The sequence below is a fragment of the Pundamilia nyererei genome, unplaced genomic scaffold (assembly GCF_000239375.1).
Source record: "Pundamilia nyererei isolate P.nyererei 1_Seehausen unplaced genomic scaffold, PunNye1.0 scaffold00017, whole genome shotgun sequence".
Classification (NCBI taxonomy): Eukaryota; Metazoa; Chordata; class Actinopteri; order Cichliformes; family Cichlidae; genus Pundamilia; species Pundamilia nyererei.
In genome coordinates, this window is record NW_005187418.1 from 453451 (window position 1) to 473924 (window position 20474).

The window sequence follows — 20474 nt, forward strand, 5'->3', positions numbered from 1 at the left end:
CATCTTCAAAGAAACCGTTTGTATCTGCATCTCCGTACGAACTCTCAGAACTCAGCGTGAGCCGACAGCAGGGCCACATGAGCCTGCTGGTGGGGCTCTAACGCTGCGTCATGTACCGTTACAGTAAACACGGCGAAGACTCAGGATGGACGAGGGTCAGCAGGGGGCTTGGATTAGAAACTTTTAACCTGAAAGGATGGCCAGATGTACAAACCCAGTGTGCACATCTGGGATTTTGTATTAAGTGTAAATAAAAACAGAATCCTGTGAGTCACAAATCTCATAAACCCATATTTGATTCACAATAGAGCACAGAACACACATCAAATGTTTGAAAGAAGAAAATGTTCCATTCCCAGAAAAGTATTTACTCAATTTTTAATTGGATGGTAGCAAAAAAGGTGGGATGGGGAAATAAAAAGCTGGAAAAGAGCTGGAGGAACATTTTGCAGCCAATGGTGTTAATTAGCAGCAGGTCATTAGCATGACTGGGTATAAAAGGAACGTGTTAGAGAGGAAAACTGCATCTACGACTTGTAGAACAATTTAAGAAATAATGATTTTTGATGTAAAATTGCAAAGACTTTAAATGTCTGTGGTAGACAGTATCAGCCACAGTACATCTGTCTGTGAACAAGAGACAAGGCCAGAAATAAACCGTAGATGTCCATGATCTTCAAGCCCTCGAGCAGCACTGCACCAAAAACAGACACGCACGGGCTCAGAAACACAGCTGACCGTGTCGTCCACAAATGCAGGTTAAAGCTCCATCATGCCACTAATAAGTGAACATGAACGTTCCAGAAACACCGTCATCTTCTCGGGACCAAAGCTAATTTAAAACGGACTGAGGCAACATGATCCATGCTGTCCAGCCTAAAGAACAGGGTGACCAGCTTGTTTTCAGCACTCGGTTCAAAGGTACAAGGGTGCATTAATTCCTGCGCACATCTGGAAAGGCACCATCATGGCTGAAGTGTATATACAGGTTGTGTCACTGCCATCAATTCAAAATATTTAGGAATATTTTTCCTAAAAAATGAACTTTTTTAGGAAAAACATTTGATGTTTGTGTCTGGCACTGTGAGCATATCTGGGTTTGCAAATCACACACTCTGTTTTCCTTATGGTCAATGTAAACTTGGCCATTACTTTAGTGCTTTTCTTTATAGAAAAACACTAAACCACGAAGAAGAAGAATGTAACGAATGAATAAATTGTCATCTATATGTTGGTATGATTTGATAGTTATTGATATTTAGAGAGGTTACATTATTTATGTAGCCCACACACGTTCACTAATAACGTTGTCACAGTCACTACTGCAGATACTGATGTCAGTGTGTCTTTGACTGCTCTCTCAGATCTGCCACTCATCTTGTTGTTCCCTCTGCTCGTCTCATCACTGTGGGGCACAGAGCTTTCAGTCGCTCTGCTCCTCGGCTCTGGAGCTCACTTCCTTCAGTCTTAAGAAATATAGATTCTCTTCTCTTATTTAAGTCACAGCTCAAAACCTACTTGTTTAAACTGGCTCGCTCGCTTTAATACAGATCTTACTTACTTTTCAAAACTTGTTTATTTGGGTTTTTTTTGTGTTTTTCTCATTTTTATTTGTTGTTTTTTGCATTTAAATTTATTTGAATCTACAGTTGTAGTGATATCTTTTAGGTTTTAGAAAGGCACCCTCAAATAAAATGTATTATTATATTATTATTATTACATCTAGGCTCATCCATGACAGCTACCTCTGTAAACAAACTAAAAATGAATTGACAAATATGTGAGAGGACACAAAATGCATAAAATCACCAGCCTGTCTCCGGCAAAGTACAAGCAGCCACGTGGAACCCAAAAACTCTTAACATCCACACGGTCACCAGTGACCTGTTCATGGAGCTTTCAGCTCCTCTGAATCCCCAAATGAGGATTTATAAAAGAAGTCTGAGGTTAAAATTAATGTAAGGAATTTGAAAAGTAAAGTCTTTTAGTTCTTGAAACTGTTTGTTTATCATGTGGCTAAAATGCAACTGAAATCTATGTGAAGAGGTAAAAATAAAGAATGTGTGGGACATTGTTCTTTGCTCCACTGCTCAGTAGAATAAGACAGAAGCAGACCGCTCCGTCGCCTCACAGCTGAATCTCATACACCAAACATGATGCCAAGTTTACCTGATAGAAGCGGGAAGTGTTCCCACAATTACAGTTATTTGAATTTTCAACCAATTTTCAATTAGAGTATTCTGATTTCCCACAGACCCCTCCCCTCTGACCGGGTTCCCCTCTGTCACTCAATTTCAAAAGTCACACGAGTCAAGACTTCTTAACAGTTTAAATACATTTTCGATTTTTATTGAATGCAAACAGTTTTTGACCATCAAAGAAAATCCAACCACAAGAAAAAACAATTCACCAATACAAATAAAACAACTGACAAATGCATTAAGTTACACTAGTTGTTCTCATCTCTGAGCTCGTCCGTGGAAACTGATCATTTACGTGCAATTCTTGAACACTAGGATGAAATGAGGCTCCAATGTTGTTTGATGTTGAAAGCAGTGCGGAGGAAGAAAATGATTTGTTCTTTTATATCATAGTTTGTATATAAAGGCTGGAACTTCTAAGACTGCAAGTAGAAATGTGCCCTTTTGGCAACTTACATGCTAAAATGTTGCTGCCTTCACTATTCTGCAAGAGAAATACGAGCCCATTAAGCTAATTAATCATATTTAATTATTATTCAGTACCAATTTAGCTGTTTCTAATCAGTGCCGTCCTGCAGTAGGCTTACTTTAACCGGTTATACGACAGCTGTGTCAGAGTGAACTGGTATGACTGGAGCTGTGTGTGTGCAGGGAGCGAAGGCTGCTGTCGTGCACAGTGTGCAGTCCACAGAATCTCACCATCGAGGAACGAGATTCAAATACGTCCTAAATACACTTGAAATATTAGTACATAAAATATTTAAAAATGTCCATAAAATTGTACACAATTTAAACCATTTGCTGATTGTTTATTTCAGAACAGTAACTACTCTGATTTGTTTCTTTTTTCTACCATTTAAATGATTAATAAATGATTTTCCAGGAACATCCGACTGAAAATGAGGCCTCTGGTTGTAAAAACACATCTGTTTATATAAATGTCCAGGGGAAAACCTCCCTCGGCTCCCTCGTGATAGGACTTCAGTAAATAGTTTTGTGATGAGTGCACTGACTCAATCACGTATTTGAAGTCTTAATGAACACAACATCAAGCTCATTTGTAAATTACAAACAGGGGCCTGCAGTCACGTCTACCTTCAGAAGACTAAGATACCTAATGCTTTATTTTGAGGCTTTACAACTGATCTTCAGTAATCAGTGGCTGATGTCACAGTGGCTATGGTCACTTTTTATATACAGCCGATGTTTAATATATACTCTGTCATCAAAAGTGAACTACATATAAACTCTGAGAATAGAAGTCAATTCTTTGAAGGTCAACAACAGTCTTAATTTGTGCATATTTACAATTAGATGGTAGAACATTTGCAACTTTTACATCGTTTGGTGGAAATGCAGTGGCTGTGCATGCAAAAGCGTCCACGCTTCCTTGTGAGTGTAGTGTTAGTGTTAGTGCAGACTATCAGGCTAGAGCTGAGGCCACATTGGTGAGTGATACAGTTGTCTGAAAAGCAGGCCTTCACTCCTGTGGCTTAAAAAACTGAGCTTTCATTTGAGGCTTTGTCAAGTTGGATGGTTTTTAATGGCTGGGAGCACAGTGCAGTGACAGAGTCCTGTCACACTGCCTATTGATTCACTCCTTGTCTTTATACAACTGCAGAAAAAAACTGTTTATTCAACATTATCACTCTTATTCTGACATCTTTGCAGCTTCCAGAGTGAATGTCACACCACGTTACATGACCGAAGGAACAGCAACGATCACTGATTGCACTTAATATGCAAAAAGTCTTTAATATTAACATGAATCTACATCTGAGCTTACATTATTGTTCAAAAAGGGATTTTGTCCTTCTGTTTTGTTTTGTAAAAATATAAACAAATCAGTCACATTACTACCATCTATGGAAAAAAAATCTACATTTTATTTCCTCAGATTCTTCTCAAGAAAAATAAATAGGCTGTCACGTTATCTGATTTACATGGACAAACAACACGAGGTCAAACACTGTAAGACGAAAATCATGCTAAGCCGCTATCAGGCCCTCTGAGAGCGCCCCAGGGCCGACCGGTCGCTGCCCACAGTCGTAGCTGGAACACAGTACGTGTCCCTGGGGTGAGGAGTGCACCGGGACCGTGGGATGATGGGTGTTTTGGATTAAGAGGACAAGTCACAGGGTCATGAGGGCTTTCTGGCCCCATGAGGTGACAAGGGGGTGAAGTCCCGCTGAAACCGCTTGCTGTTCCCACTGTACAGAGAGGAAATGGAGGCGTTGGTGGGGACCTGCTGCTGGGGCAGAGCGCGGCGAGAGTAGAGCGGCGACCCCCTGAGCAGTATGACATCCCGCACGGCGCTGCGGAAAGGCTTACTGACGAAGCAGTAGAGGAAGAAGTTGACTGCGGTGTTGAGCATGGCCAGCATGTTGGAGAGGTCATAGGCCAGGTGGATGCGCCAGTCTCGATGAACAGTGGACACGTACAGGTGGTAGATGACCACGATGGTTCTGGGCGCCCACAGGATTGAGAACACTGAGGTGATGGCCAGCAGCATGGCCGTGGTTTTCCCGAGTCTTTGCAGTGGCGCCGACTTGGTCCCCTGCTCCTCCTGACAGCGCTGCTCTCTCTGCCTCACCCTCAGTGTGTGGATTATCAGAGAGTTCAGCACTAAGAAGATGCTGCACGGCAGGAAGTAGATGATAGTCACATGTGTCCATATGAGGACGGTGTCCAGCGCTGTGGGCGGATGGCTGTTCCTCCACATGTCTGACCACCAGAAGAAAGGCACGCCCGATACGATCGATGTTGCCAGGACCACCCCGATAATCTTCCTGGCTCGTGCCGGGTAGCTGATCTGCCGGTGGAGGAGGGGGTGGCACAGCGCCACGTAGCGGTCCACAGTGAGCGGTACGGTGGACCATATGGAAGCGTGGTTGGCTGCAAACTCGGCGACGCTGACAGAGTGCAGCAGGAGAGCGGGGACATCCCGGTGAAAAACTGCCGTCTCCAGCAGGAAGCCGACGAAGATGATGAAGAGCTGGGAGAGAATATCTGAGGCTGTCACTGCCAAGAGGTAGTAGTACAGAGCCTTCTTAGTGCGGGACGCCAGTCTGCACAAGGCCACTGCTGTGAGGATGTTTACTGGGACAAACAAAGAAGCAGAAATGAGATTAAAAGGACAAAAGTCATGAAAATAAAAGCTCTTTAAATCTGTATTTTGGAGTAGATTAATAAACCTTTTAAGAGGTTTTTATTCGATCTGACTGTTGACACTGGTGATCCCTTTTATGTCCCAGTGAATACTGAAATAAAGCAACCTAAGGATAACGGCCCAAATAATAACCCCCCCAAGATTTTCTGGCAAGCCTAGATCCTACAAGGATTTTGGTTTAGCTGCATAAAGAAATCTGTGAAATGGGAACGGTTCACTTCATCTTTTTCTTAAAAGGCAGAGAGAACAAGCGCCGGACTGTGCTGCATGTCTGCACAACTTTCAGGGAATTTGAGGGGAAATTAAATCAATATTTGGACCATTATCCCGAGTTTAAGTCCGAGACTTAAACCCAGGGGCTTTTAGGTTTTGGACCTTCTAATTCTGTTTATTATGAAATATTTTCTTTTTGATTCTTAGTTTGCGTGTTGTTTACATTTGTGGCAGGGGCTTCTTTGTGTATTTCCTCAGTCTTCTGAGTCTTTAGTTCTTAGTTCCAGTTACTGTTTATATGAATTCATTCCCTCAGTTTTCCCCGGTGTGTTTTGCTTTCATCAAGCTAAGTTTACTTTTGTGCATGCATTCTGCTGCTTACTTTCTTCATGTTTTACTTGCTGTACTGCTATTAGTTGTCTTCTGTGTTTTAAAATGATCAGTTTTATTCTCTAAGATAGTGTGCAGGGCCCTCAAGCTGAAGGACAAACCAACACTGCGGGTGGAGATTTATTTTTTATATCAGCTGTTTGCCTTCATTTTTCGTTAGACTTTTATCTGCTGAAATGAAATGCTGCCTTTTGTTACTTCATTTCGCTAACAGCCTGCATGTGGTCGCTCATCTTGTAATTCATGACAATATCGTTGTTTAGCATTTTATGGATGTTCGTAATGACAGCAAACTTAGCAAAGAAAAAGACATTATGGCATGGCAGCGTCTTTGTGAAGGATAAATACAACCAAGTTAAAGCCTCACACAGGCCTAAAGAACAGTTGGTGATGCCAATGAAAGGTCAGTGGCAAAAGCACAGTATCTAAAGCTGTGTAGCATTTGACTGTGAGTTTTTTTCATTAGTATAAAATCACATAGGAAACATTAAATCAGCCCAAAAGTTAATTAAATCAATTTGGCATTGCAGTTTACTTGAGAGACTAAATTACTGAGATGGAGCACATTAATATTTAGACGTTACAGTTAATAATAAAGCATTAAATGTTTCTGTTTAAATCCTTGTTTTCCAAACTCAGAGTTTCTGCTTCTGCTTTTTAGAGTATGTTAAAAAAAGACGCTGTTTTTATTGTCTCCCTGCACGCTGTCAGACACACAATCTCCTCTGTACTATTTCATCTCAGATGTCTTGTCAGCAGTAAGATATTTCCACTGCAGCTATTTGGATCGTAGTTTTCGACCCTCCAGGATTGCAGACGTTGGCTCTTCGGCCCTGAGAGTTATTTGAAACAGCAAAGAGGACATCTGAATGCCTCAATTTCACGTCATCACTGACTTGTAAAAGTGAAACATGATAATGAAGACGTAGCTGGTGCGAGTGCTGCCTGACAAGCAAGTTGATCCTAACATGGTTGGCTGGAGTGAGGGATAATAATTGGGTAAATTCCCACACAACCTCATTATCAGCTAATGAAATTAACATAAGCTGTGAAAACAGACATCCCTGAGTGTATTATCCACTATCCAGTCCCCATTATAGAAGCATTAGTGTACCTCTAACTCACATTTATATTGATCTCTTGAGTCATGTGCGATTCCCTGTTTTCTGATTGGTTTATGTGCTGGCTCGGTTCAAAAGTGTACCTGGTACTCCGATGGAGAGCAGAATGCTGTAGTAGATGACGGGAATGAAACCCAGGACACATTTGGACTTCTGCAGCTCCTCGGGTTTCAGGCCCAGCTCCTGGTTGCCGGACGCCGTCACATTGGGCCAGTCGATCATGACCTTGGCGGCTCCCCTGGCGAAGTTAAAAAGAGAGAATTATGTTTGCAATTGATTAGCAAGGAGAGCTTTACAAACATCGGGTCACTCAACACAAAAAACAAGTTCAGGGCATTTTTTCAGCACATCTGGGGTTGATGCACTTCACACGCAGACCTTATTTCCCCCTCAAATACACCAAAAAGCTCAGTTTTGAAGTGCATTCAGTCACAGATTTTGGAAGACGTATGCAGACCCTTGACAGTGTGAACATGTGTAAACCAATTTCTCTGAAAAATTCCCTCCTGGAGCTCTTTGTGCCAGAACCAGACTAAACCCCTCATGTTATTGAAGATCACATAGCCGTTGCTTCTAAAATGTTTTTTTGTACAACGTTTGATTGACTAAAATGGTCATGACTGAGTTACACAAGCTAGACTATTTTAAGAAGGAAGAGTGTCTTTTTATCTTCAACCAAATGCAGATTTAAAGACACATCTCTGTCCAAATATGTCTCCCCAGGCTCCACTGGGTGACCTGGTCCTTCATATCCATTAACCAACATTAACTAAGTTAACTTCGTTTATTTTCAAATACTCACTAGAGCAACAACTCTTGATACATCCACTGCTCAGAATTAGTCCTCAGCACACACTCCATTTACTGGCACATTTTTTTTCAAGTTACAGTTCTGTAATTGGAAAATATGTGGAATTGTTTTTCTTAAAGATTTACCAACTATCTGTGAGAGCCAAAGGCAGTTTGCTGTCAGGCAGTCTGCAGACCAACATACAAAACCAACATACGTTGTTGGCTTTAGTCTTTTTCTGTGTTTTAAACCTGCCATCTGTGATACTGAGCAGAAGTGGCTCCACAGTGCAGTGGTTTGCACAATCACCCAACAAGTGAAAGATCCTCAGTTTGATCCTGGGAGGAGATACAAATTCCTTGGGGGTTGTTTCAGGAAGGGCATCCGGTGTAAAAATCTGCCATATGAAATATGTGGAGCTGCCCCCTAAAATGCATAAAGGAGCATCTAAAGTAACTTTTATCTATAACACTGAGCAGGACTGAAGTTTTAGTTGGATGTTTCTGAATTCTCAGTATTTCATGTTTTCAAGTTCTTTTTTAACAAATTGAGTGTCTGAGACTAAAAACCTGTTTTTTGTAACAGAGTTGACAAACTTCAGATTGTTTTTTTTAGTTGATAACACAACTGAAAACGGTGGAACCCAAGCTAATGAGATTAAATGTCTTATATGAAGGCAGACATTGATGTCCCTGAAACTCCTCAGTATGGATCCCTGATTCTAGAAACCAAGAAATTGTATTCATCTTATTTTTCTAACGCTAACCAGGCATCTTTCTGCCTCACACTGACTCTACAAAAATCCCCAGGTGAGAATGAAAAAACAGGGCGGTGAGCTGAAAATAGCCAGACAACAATGTTAAAATATCAAAAGGTGTTCATTGTCGAATATTGAATATTTGTTAAGAAAGCACAATTTAAACCATAGTGGAATATTTCTTTGATATGATCTGGTTTACATGGATGTGGTTCGGAGGAAGAAGATGATGACAGATCTTCTTTTGCAGACGATGCACCGCTCTCTCTGAGTTGCTCGGTGACGTCTGATAAACGATGTTTGCTCAGCCAAACTGTTTCAGAAATAAACCGTGGAAACAAAAATATGCTAAATCCACTTAGTTTGGACTCAGTCAATTAAACTGCAGGTTCACAACAACAGCAGATGGGCTGACAGCAATGACCCTTCCACTCTCCCACCACCACAGGTCATTATCTTCCCGTCCCCAATTTAACCTTTTCACCTGGGCGCCAGCCATCCTGTTTTTCTCCATCTGCCTGCTTTCCTTATTTACTTCCCTCATCCATGAGGCAATATTTGGACTGCGTTATCTCTCGAGCTTTCAGTGACAAACCATTTGTAGTTGCTCAACCAACATACACATTATCACAGAGCCACAATTACCCCATTTGTCGGTGTTTTCATGATGTAAGCAGGACAATCACTATCACTAACGTGTAGTCATTTTTAAATTACTGCCCTTGCAAATGCTATTTATGTGCCAAAGCCCTGCATATAAACTATATGACTGGCACATTTTATGGCCCGTAGCAGGAATATGATCGTAAACTCGAGGAGCATCGAATAGCTTAGTGCACGACAGCTTTAATTCACCACAGCCCGATAAACCAGCAGGAGAGAAATGCAATCATGAAGATCAATGATGTACAAAGGAGAGAGGTCGACATGAAGGAGGCTGCCTGCTGCCCTTTTTCTCAATAGAGTCTTAATTTAGTCCCACGGGAAATTCACCACAAGTCCTCCAAACCTCACTGATATGATATGAAGTGTTTTCTGAATTAGTGTCTTAGTTTAGACAGAAGAAGAAGTATTCTAGACCCCACTCCACAAACTACTGTGGACTACTACTGTCTGATGTTACCTTTAGCTGTGGTGGATGCTGTTACACCCAAGCCGTAATCTAACTCGATGAAAGTATTAGCGTGTGAAAATTAAACCAGACGAGACTTGGGTACAAAGTAATCTGCATTTAACTCCAGATGCTTTGTAATAATTCTGTTTTAGGATAGGTTATGTAGTTTGTTTCCAGATGTTATGATATTTTTTTTAGAGCACCCCTTCTTTCACCAACTCTTTGGTCACTAGAAGTTGAGATGACATTTTAGACAACAGGGAAAGAAACAATGTATAGTTTAAACACCAAGAGCCATTTTTTTGGCATCTGCCCTTTTTATTTCTTCTGTCAAGTAAGTAACAGCTGGTCGGTACATCACCTTTAATCACCACACGCTGCTTTTTGTATGAGATGTTTTCATTAAGCAGCCAAACAGCAAGCATTAGCTAATACTTGTGTTTTAAAGGCGATGTTCCTGGAAAATAATCAAAAATGATATTAGTGTATTTTTAGTTCAGTACTGATATATGTAATTAAATATGGGATTTTTATTAGGACAGCATTTAATTCTTTCAGTCTCATCAGCGCCCTCTAGGTGAACTGCAGTCATTTTTTAAAACAATGGCATTAATGTAAAGTGGACAGGCTCTGTGACGGGCTCTGGCTGCTGTCACAACCATTTCTAATTGAAGGACAGTCTGAAAAGATATTCTTAGCTTTATATATCAGAGAGCTGTCCGTGATATAATCTGTACTTTGTGAATGAGATTGGGATCAGGCAGGATGCTGTTTAGTGATCGTCTCATGGTGGAAATCAGTAACTGGAGATTGTCCAGGTCCCTGTGCGATCCACTGAGTTTTTATTAAATTTTTTCATTTGGAAGTTTCCTTCCAGTGCCATGTGTGCTTTTGTTTTACGTCTTCCTCATCTTCTCAGTGACTTCCTGTATTATTTGGGTAATAACATTTGTGCTTCCTTTTTATCCCTTCTTTATGACACCCTGTGTGTGTAAATACGATCTTGCTTGCTCGTGTCACTCGTCAGTTTGTCCTTCTGTTGTTTGTCCTGCTACTCCTTCCCCTTTTCCCCTGTTTTGTTTCACTGGACTTTGTGCATCTTTATTATTTTTCTATCAGCCGTTAGAGGCATGTTCTTTTGTTTGTTTAACCTACTTCACTGCATTTGGGTCTTCTCTCCAGCGAATTACTCACAGAGATACTAACATTTCATCCACGACCTATAACATTATATTCTAACATCACCCGAGAGTCTTTCACTCACCTGCTAAAAAGATATCTGAGAATCTTTTAAGTTAAAACTTAGGGTTAAATTAAATTTATTTACACTTAAACAATAAAACAGGTATTTTACAAATATATTAAAATCCTCAACTCTGAAGCTTCTGTAATTTCATAGCAAAAGAGTAAAGAAAAGAAACACGTATGAGGATTTATGTGTTGTACTTATATGACCAAAGGCTCCAGAGTGTTTGTGTTTAAGAATTACATTTAAGTAGACTTAAGTCCAGGCTATGAATTAAAAGCTGCGTCCTTTGACTTTTCTCAGATTCTGAAGTAACAAAATAGAACCATTACAACCCTTTTTTTGTTTATAATTAGAAATATTCTCTTATCTCATTGCTTATTATGGAACAGCTTCCCACGTGCTCAGATAGGATGTCTTATTTAGTATTAATAGATGCTCAGCTCCCATAGGAGGTGTAAGGTGTATGCAGAGATGCATTCAGTGTTTGACCTCAGACAAAATGATGCATGTTTGCTGCGCTGAAGATGAATAATGAGATGTTTTTATGGCTAACTTCAAATATAGTATAAACTTATTAAGTCCTTCAAACTGTTTGTGCTGTCTGAATAATACGGTGGCTGTAAAAACAAGAAAAACAGCAACAAAACGACACTTTTTACTTTTATTCCTCTTTTTGATCCTATTGTTTTGTGTTTAAATGTTGGGTTTGGCTTTGTTGCCTCAGGGCCACCGTATCATAGTTCAAAAATTTAGTGTTACTGGAAGAAGAATCTAGTTTCTCTATTTTGTTTTGGTTAATTTTATGTGTAAAGAATGACTCAAGTTATGAACACTATCACTAAATCAACTTTGTTTTGTAATGCACACCATTGTATTGACATTGTGTAATTATTTCTATAAAAGCCCTGACATTTTATCTATTTACTTACTGATAGCAGGTGGAACTGTTCACCATCAAAGACATGCACAGAAGACTGTGCAGCAGGTACAGTTTTACACTTCATCACATTTTCCACATCAGAGCTGCATTCTGATAAAACGTTAATGTTTGCATTTGCAGAAGTTCTCTTCCTAGATCAAATGGAAACTACAGTGTAATATCACAGATTAAGCCGAATAAGCTGCATATGAAAAAAGGTGAAATATCCACTGTGGACCCATGAGACTCACTCGGTCTTATCTGCTATGACACCTGATCTGTTTCCTCGTGAGCTGCCTGCAGCAGCCGCAGTGAGAAAGACGATCGTCATGAAAGTCGAGAGGTTGCCAGAAAAACGTGGCACAGGGGACCGTAATTACTCCCGGCAGTCAGTAACCCAGCAGACGTGTTACACGCCAGCCAAGGACCTCTTAAATCCTGAAGCTTGGAGCGTTCTGTGTCTCCACTAGCTGAGAAATTTCTCGTGCAGACATTCACATCTACACCTCGTGTCCCGTGGGTGCTATTGATTCTGGAGGTGGGAATGCAGCTCAGAGCTTTAGAGGTGTTTTATTAAGTCCTAAAATTTACAGTCTTTTCAGTACGTCAGCAGCACAGACGGGACAGTAGAGTCAGTGCACGTCAGAGGCGTGTTTCTGATTAAGGCTATGTTTTTGAAGGGAGACAGTTTTCCCAGGATCCAAATGCAGCTGGAGCTATCGGAGCTCTGCAGGGGGGTCAGTGTCCACGAAGCTGAAATGAACTCTATCTGTACTCCACTTAATTATTCATCAAGAGATGCTGCACCTGAAAGAGCAGCGCGTGGAGATAAAGGGTGCTGGCAGCATAACTGTACTGCAAACATATCAGGGTTTCGCGTGTTTTGGTGTTTAAAATCCGGAAAATAATTTTCTGTGAAAATCAAAACTTGACAGGAAGCAGTGGAGAGAAATCTCCCAGCTGTTCTGATCAGGAGCGCAGATGCTGCAAGATCCTGAGCCACGGTCACCGCTGTGGCTGTTAAGAAGATAGAATCCAGAAGAGCATTTTGGCAGAAAGTAACAGGCACGTATCTGCTGCTTCGTAGCAGATTAAAGGGTGAAATAACAAGAAAAACACTTCAGGTCAAAGCAAAGCCAATTATGAAACATTTGGAGGCAACACAATCCAGCTTCTCCAAATGACTTCATAATAACTGTACTTTGATCCATCATCTGAAGTAGGAACAAGTCTAATTGCAGGACAAACAGAAACCTTTATCCTGTTACAACATACTCTGCACAAACAGGGGTTTTCTTTGGCTTAGTCTCATCGCCAGCAGACTTACCTTCACATCCAGTTTTCAATGTGGATTCGCCACCTGGGGTACAGCCGGTCCTCTGCACTGTCACTCCCCCCAGAGGCTCCTACAGAGTCCCTGCTGGACAATCCGGTTAGGAGACGAGGAGGAGGAGAAGAGTCCAGGCAGCCGGTACATTACTGCTATGAGTGAACAGAATGAGAGGGGAGTAATGAGGAAGAGGGGAGTGAAAGTAAAGGGGAGGGTGAGGGAGGGAACTGATGTGTGAAGGAGGCAGGAAATGGATCAAAATAAATTGAGAGGGTGCGGGGAAAAAGATGGAAAACCACTGTGAGTTCAAGTGGGAACAAAAAGTGATCATTTCTCATGTTGAAGGGATTTTGGTGTGAAGTGTGTTCACACTGGAAATGTGACAAACGAAATAACCTGTCAAAGCTGTCGGATTGATCCACATTCCAAAGTATATACGAACAACATGAAGGACGACACGTAAAGCAGGCTGTGGGAATGTGAAACATTTCCAAGCAGCAGCTACGTCATAAACACTAAATACTGATGACAAATGTGACAGGTCTCCATCACCCCGTAGATACAGCAAAATATGGGCCATCCTAGGAATTGTTTTCAATGAGGTTAGAATAATAATTATTATTATTATCATCTTATTAAAATGCAGAGATTAAAATGCAGAAACACAGAAGCTCTGACACAAACATTTGTATAATTTTAATTCACAGCATTTCTTTTTTCATTTAAAATGTGAATATTAGTGAGAATTAGTAAAGGGAGATTATTTGCATCAGTAATATTTCCATTTTCATGTCAGCAAATGGAATATGAATCAAAAATACATTTGTCAGGACAGGACAGGAGCACATCCACACAGCGAGAGGCAAGGCCGTACACTTTTATGCCATATATATAGCTAACCAGCCACTTTATTAGGTACACCTTATTGGTATTGAATTGGTCACTCTTGTTTTCAGAGCTGCTTTAAGTTTTGGTCCATGTTGACATGACAGTTGCTGCAGATTTGTGAGCTGCACATCCATTAAATGAATCTTTTGTTGGAATACATCCCAGAGGTGCTTTGGTGACTATGGAAGCAGTTTGAGTACAGTGAATTCACTGCCATGCTCAAGAAACCTGTCACAGGCTGGGTCTCTGACCCGGCGCTCTGAGTTCATTTTGTATTTGTCTCATTTTAGATTTGTGATTAGTTTATGTGTCATTCCTATTTAGCTTTAGTTAAGGAAAGGCAGTTATTATTTATTGTTTCCTTGGTTTCTATGTTTGAGTTCTTGTATCGTTCATCACGTGTTAGGTCTGTTAAGCTTGTGTTGTCATGTCTAGTTTCAGTGTTTCCTGTTTTATTTTGAAGGAGTCGCGTGTTCGTTGTTCACTGTATTTAGTTTCACTTCCCCTGTCCTGTCATTAGGCTCATGTCAGTCAGCTGTTCCTCCATGTGTTCCCACTTCCCCTAATCACCTCCTGTATATTTAAGTCCTCTGTTTTCAGTGTGTCATTGTCAGATCGTCTGCTTTGTTTGCAAGCCAAGAAGTAGTTTCAAGTTTCCTCATGTCAAGTCCATGTTCCTGTTGTAGGTTTTTAGTTCGTTTAGCTCACCCAGTTTAGTTTGTTAGCATTTTGCCTTTTGTTTACAGTTATTTTGCCAGCCTCAATAAACGGCTCGTTTTCTGTTATTCAAGTCATGTTTCACATTTTGTTTTCGTCTGCATTTGGCTCCACCCTTCACTCTACACACAGTCAGCCCTGCTGATTGTGACAAAACCAGTCTGAGATGATTTCAGCTGGTGTGGTATCCTGCTGGAAGCAGCCATGAGGAGATGGGGTGGACATGGTCAGCAACAACACTCAAAGGCTGTGATATATAAATGATACTCAGTTGGTACTAAGGGCCCCCGAGTGGTTCAAGAAAATTTCCCCTGCACCATTACACCAAGACCAGCAACCTTAGTCATTGATACAAGACAGGATGGATCCATGCTTTCATGATGGGTGGCAACCCATGCGGTCTTCTGCTGCTGACGCTCTTCTGCATACCTTGACTTAAAGAGTGGTTATTTGAGTTACTGTTGCCTTCCCATCAGCTCGAAGCAGTCTGGCCATTTATTTTTTGAGCTCTGACATCACCAAGGTATTTTCTCCCACATGTCTGTCACCACATTTTCTCCTTTTTGGAACATTCTCTGTAAACCCTGGAGATGGTTGTGTGGGGAAATCCAAGGATGGCCTGAGTGTGTACGGTTTTTAAAAGATGGCCATAGTTTAGTTTTCAGGACGGGAAAATAAAGTGCAAGTACTATAAATCTACTCGCTTTCTAATGATGAGTAGATGGCGACTCTTCTGGATGCCAAAAAGATTGGATTGTATGCAAGTCTACTAGAAAATGACCCTCATCTCCATTTCTCTGTGACCTCAATAATCATTTTCCTGATGAGTTTATGGCTTTGAAGTCAAACGGAATAAAAAATTAAATTAATTTTGTGATTCATTTTCATTATTAGAGACAGAAAGGTCGCGCGGACAACTCATTTTTTGATAACACCCTCTGGTCACAAACACATCGAGAGCACAAGAGCGCTGCTGGTGCTAAGGTTAAGGTTTTTATCCTGTGACACATTTAAAGTCACGCTTACTAAAAAGGGAAAATATGATTTAGTTTTTACTGTTTTATTAGATTAAATTTGACGATGATGTCGATGGATGCTGGTGGCCCATATTTCAGTGCACAATAAAAACAAACTCCACCTACAGCAAGAAAAGATGGAGAATCCAAACATGTTGCTGTCGGCGATGTAACAAAAATCAAATGTTGGAAGAAATAACCGAACTAGTAACTTTAACATCAGGATTGATTTCTAAATCTCCAAATCAGCATCTGATGCACAAAACACAATCTTAAGCACATAAAGAAGAAACAATTACATTCTAATAAACATATACTAACAAAGAGTCTTTATTATGATGTATGCTGCCTTTTGTCTCATTACTAGAAAGAATAATGGCTCTGAGCCGCAAAGGCTTTCTAATTTCCTCTATTTATTCTCAGCAGCAGTTGAAAGTAGCATGATTATGAGTGAGGAAATCACTGACATCAGGGGATCTGGGAGCTGACTTGTTGTTTCGTACATGACAAATGCACCCTTAATTTAGCTAAACCCTTTGAGAAAGCCCATCTCACGTCTGCAAATTGTTGACGATAGCAAAGCTCCAAAGCAAACAGCGCGTTAAACGAGCGGATCTCAAGAACTAATTCATCCAAAGCCTGCTGACAAACCATCTGCAAACCTGATCCCTACGTGAGCTCGCTCTGACCCAGCATGGCTGCCCTCGCCCTGCAGCTGCATGTCATTGTGTGTTTAGTTCACATAGCGTGTTATAGCTCGGACGCCGCCGTGGCCCCGAGGGTCACTCGAGCAAATAATGAGCCTTCATGCACAGACGCGGCTTGTCGTTGGTCAGTCCTGCTGGACGATGCACAGAGAACACATTTCTGCTGATTTTGGTGAAGCGAGCCGAGGTGCAGCTCCTTTTATGGGCAGGATACGTCCACATTTTATCACTTAAGCAACAGCCTGTACTAATACAAAGGTACATTCATGGTAGCAGTAATATAGAGGTACTCATAAATGGGATAATGGCCACTAAATGTCCTTCCTATATCTGCTTAATATGACTGGGTACAGCAGTTTACTTCTGGGAGAGACCTGCTTCTTTCTAAAATGAGAAGGACATGCTCCATTATATAACCTTCCACATGCTTTGTATTGATTCTACGAATCGGAGGAGAAAGAAAAGCATTCCTCAAAGGATATTCTTCAAGTTGGTGAAACGTGCTAGTTCAAAATGTTCAACAGATGTTCATCTGGGTTGAAATCTGGTGACTTTTATCCTAATCAAGCGTGTCCCTCTGTTCCCAACGACTTTGTAATCCCAGAAGAGACTGCTCTCATCAGATCAGAAATATTTGGTCACTGGACAGAAGTAGAACAACTTTGGATTGATTTGCAGTGACCCTTCAACCTCAAAGGACAAGCGGACCAAGATCATGGCAGCAAAATGCCACAGTTTTTAAGTTTTGTGATTTCTTTTGGGTTTTGTAAAGTCATTTATATCACACCGCTTGTGCATGCTCTTCGGTTCATGTTCTGTTTTATTTTATATTGCTCTGTGCTTTTTGTCATTTGTGCCTTTAGTTATTGGCTTTACATGGTTAAAGGTTTGTGAATTCCCATTCTGCTCCTCCAGTCTCGTCCTTGTAGGTGTTTCCATGTGACGTTTGGATATTTGAGTCTTTATCTTGGCGTAAGTTGTTTCCTGCTTTATTTTGTCTCATGTGCATCGTACTTCCCTCGTCTCCTTATCCCTGATTTGCTACCTCTGTGTCTTAATCAGACATTATTGTATTTTTTATTAATGGTTATTGTCTTTAATAGCTCCTTGTTACTCATGAAACGATAACCCTTCAGATGTTTTTCTAGAAGATGCTCTTATTTCTTGTATGTGTTTACACACCAGGCGGTTGTATTCAATTATTTAGTCACCTTATCTGTGGAGGATGTATAACTCACCGAGCTGATTTCATGCTTGTAGAGTCAGCTGTGATTTATAGTCAGCCTTTGTTTGCATGCTGTAGATCAACCGGTGGAAAACAACAGCAGCTGTGGGACGACCAAAAAGAAAGCAGAAGCAGAAGTGATGGAGCCTCCGCGGAGAGATAAACTGATGCGGAGGCTGAGCCCGTCTCACAGGTCACCTCCACCAGGATGCTGCCTCAGCTTCCCGCACTGTCACTCTGTGCAGCTTTCAGACAGTAAGACTCTCAAAGGCTGAAACATGAGACAAACACGACCACCTTATCACCGCTCAGGCACACACTCATGACTTCACGCTCTCCTTTTGGCTGGAATTCATTAGCGTGTTTTCATACTACATTATTTTTCATGCTTGCATATGTGCATATGAGGCGAAATGAAATAAAATAATTGGTGTGTTTGCCATAAGTGCAGCAGTAATCAGTAGTTGCCCCTGCCATGACTGATGTTACATTTCTGTGTTATTTGTTCAAGTCATACCAAAGCACTGAGTCTATCTGGCACCGATTCTCTGTTATTTATTTAAGAACGACCTCTGTGTGACATTTTGCAGTAAAGCAAACAAGCACATCATGATAACATCATTATTTAATCTGATTACACGGTTAGATTTAAACACATCGGTGTGGACAACACAACCAGGCCTGAGTATATCATTAATAATAAGACAGGACTTTATAACAGTGGAAGGCATGTGAGCCAAATTTGGCCCTCTGGAAAAACTATTTCGCTCTGAATTTGAACTTCATTATATTTGCCTTTCGTCCCAAATCTATGGTAGTTTAGAAATGTAAACACGACCCTGACTTAATGTCCCTAAATATGAATTTACAACTCGCTGCTCTTGGTTTTATAAATCACATGTTTTACAGCCCTCTCAAACATGCCGGCATCCATGGAAAACTGGGTCCCCCATCCAGCCACACTGACCTGGAATCATAAAGCAGTTTCTGACCGTGCTGTAAAAAATGTGGGAATATTAAAATGCTCTTCATCTAGTTTCCTTTAAAGAAGATCTTTTCCTTTCCTTTCTTTTCCTTTAAAAAAAAGCTTGGTTGGGTTATGATAAGTGTATTTGGGGGTTCAAAACACAAACACTAAAAACACTTAACGCTGTGTTATTAACTCAGTAGAAACCTCCCAAATGCACCCATTTAAAAAACATTTTTAACCTTTTATGCAGAAAAATGATCTTATAGGGGACCTGCCTCACTTTTCTGTGCTGTTAAGTGATGGATATTAAAAATGAACTAACAATATCAAGCAGTTTTTTCTTTTTTAGATTACTTTATGCTTTTTATTTGACATTCACACGCTGATGGATGCATCGAAGAGCATCTTGGGGTTCGTGTCTTGGCCGAGGATATTGGGCGTTCAGACGTAGATGACCTGCTTTCCTTTATGAGCCACAGGAAGTAGAACAGGTTGGTTTGAGATCAGCAACAACAGACAGATTTTGATTTCACTTTGACTAAACTGCATATTCGACACAGAGGGAAAGTAAACGAATCCATAATCTGTGTGTAAATATCAAACTGTAATAGTAACTGCCTCTTATCAGCTTTGCTACAGTGCATACATGTAAAGTAAATTATAAAGTCACCGCCCTGTGTGAATAACAGAGCAGTCAAAGGTAGCTTCAATTAGTGTATCTTAATAATTTATTACACAACATAAATATACATTACTAATCATTAGTACACATAATTATAATTTTATTGATTTTTAACAGTAAAAAAAAACTAATTAATTATGCATGAGAATTAAAGCAGCTGCTGCACTTTAATGTTAAGGAATCAATAATGACAGTTCATAGTTTTGTCCTTGTTAGTTTGAAAAGGGGACACAGGACTCAGACAATACCAGTAACCAAAATAAAGCAGAGCAGTGTTTGTGATCCAAACCACAAAGAGAAACTGACATAAGATATGACAACACAAAGGAAGAATGTTCATCAAATACACAAAACAGAAAGCCGACACCATCACAGTCTGTTGATACGGGATTAAAACCTTTGCATCTTTCCCTCTTACCTTTTTTCACTATTTTTTTCACCCTGACAGCTTTATTTCTACTTCTCTTTCTTTTTTCTTCCCTTTTTAATTTCACATGGCCATAATTAACTTTAAATGAATATAGATGCATATGATTACCTGACTTTTCGACAGTTAGTATTTATGTTCTTCCTGTTCTTATGATGAGGTCCTGTTGAATTTCTGCTGTGTGAGAATTTCACACTGCATAAGCATCTGTATCCTTTTAGGTTTGGCTTTATTTGTAGTGTTATTTATAACTGGCAGGGATCCTCACCAGGCTGACCTCAGGTCTGAAGCGTTTGGAGCAGATAGTGTCTCAGCAAATCAGAGGTCTCTTCCCCCCTCACCTGAACCCCACCAGTTTGTTTACAGAGCAAATTGGTCCACGGAGGATGCCATCACCATCACCATCACCCTTCATAGAGCACTGAGCCATCTGGAGAACAGGAAGCACTACATGAGGATGCTCTTCGTGGACTATAGCTCAGCATTCAGCATCACAATACCAAACATCCTCACCACCAAACTAGAACACCTTCAGGGCACCCACATCTCTGCTGATGTCACCTGGACCCATGACACCAATCTGAGCCAT

The 20474-nt window shown here is 40.7% G+C and overlaps 1 protein-coding gene across 1 annotated transcript; it reads right to left on the bottom strand.

Moving 5' to 3' along the window:
- Window positions 1-4129: 4129 nt before the first annotated feature.
- On the bottom strand, window positions 4130-20474 carry gpr142 (G protein-coupled receptor 142). The gene is made up of 4 exons (XM_005725940.1): window positions 20415-20474; window positions 20227-20315; window positions 7178-7332; window positions 4130-5300 (listed from the first exon to the last, which is right to left on the bottom strand). Exons 1-4 carry the CDS (start codon window positions 20472-20474, stop codon window positions 4342-4344), a joined length of 1263 nt encoding a protein of 420 aa, XP_005725997.1. The 3' UTR covers window positions 4130-4341.

Excerpts from the sequence above, each read along its gene's own strand:
- gpr142 (XM_005725940.1), bottom strand. The coding sequence starts at position 20,474 with ATGGCTCAGATTGGTGTCATGGGTCCAGGTGACATCAGCAGAGATGTG. Across the intron at positions 20,316-20,414 it reads GAGATGTGGGTGCCCTGAAG|ATGGCTCAGTGCTCTATGAA; the intron begins GTGTTCTAGTTT and ends CCTGTTCTCCAG. Across the intron at positions 5,301-7,177 it reads GCTCTCCATCGGAGTACCAG|TAAACATCCTCACAGCAGTG; the intron begins GTACACTTTTGA and ends TGTTTGTCCCAG.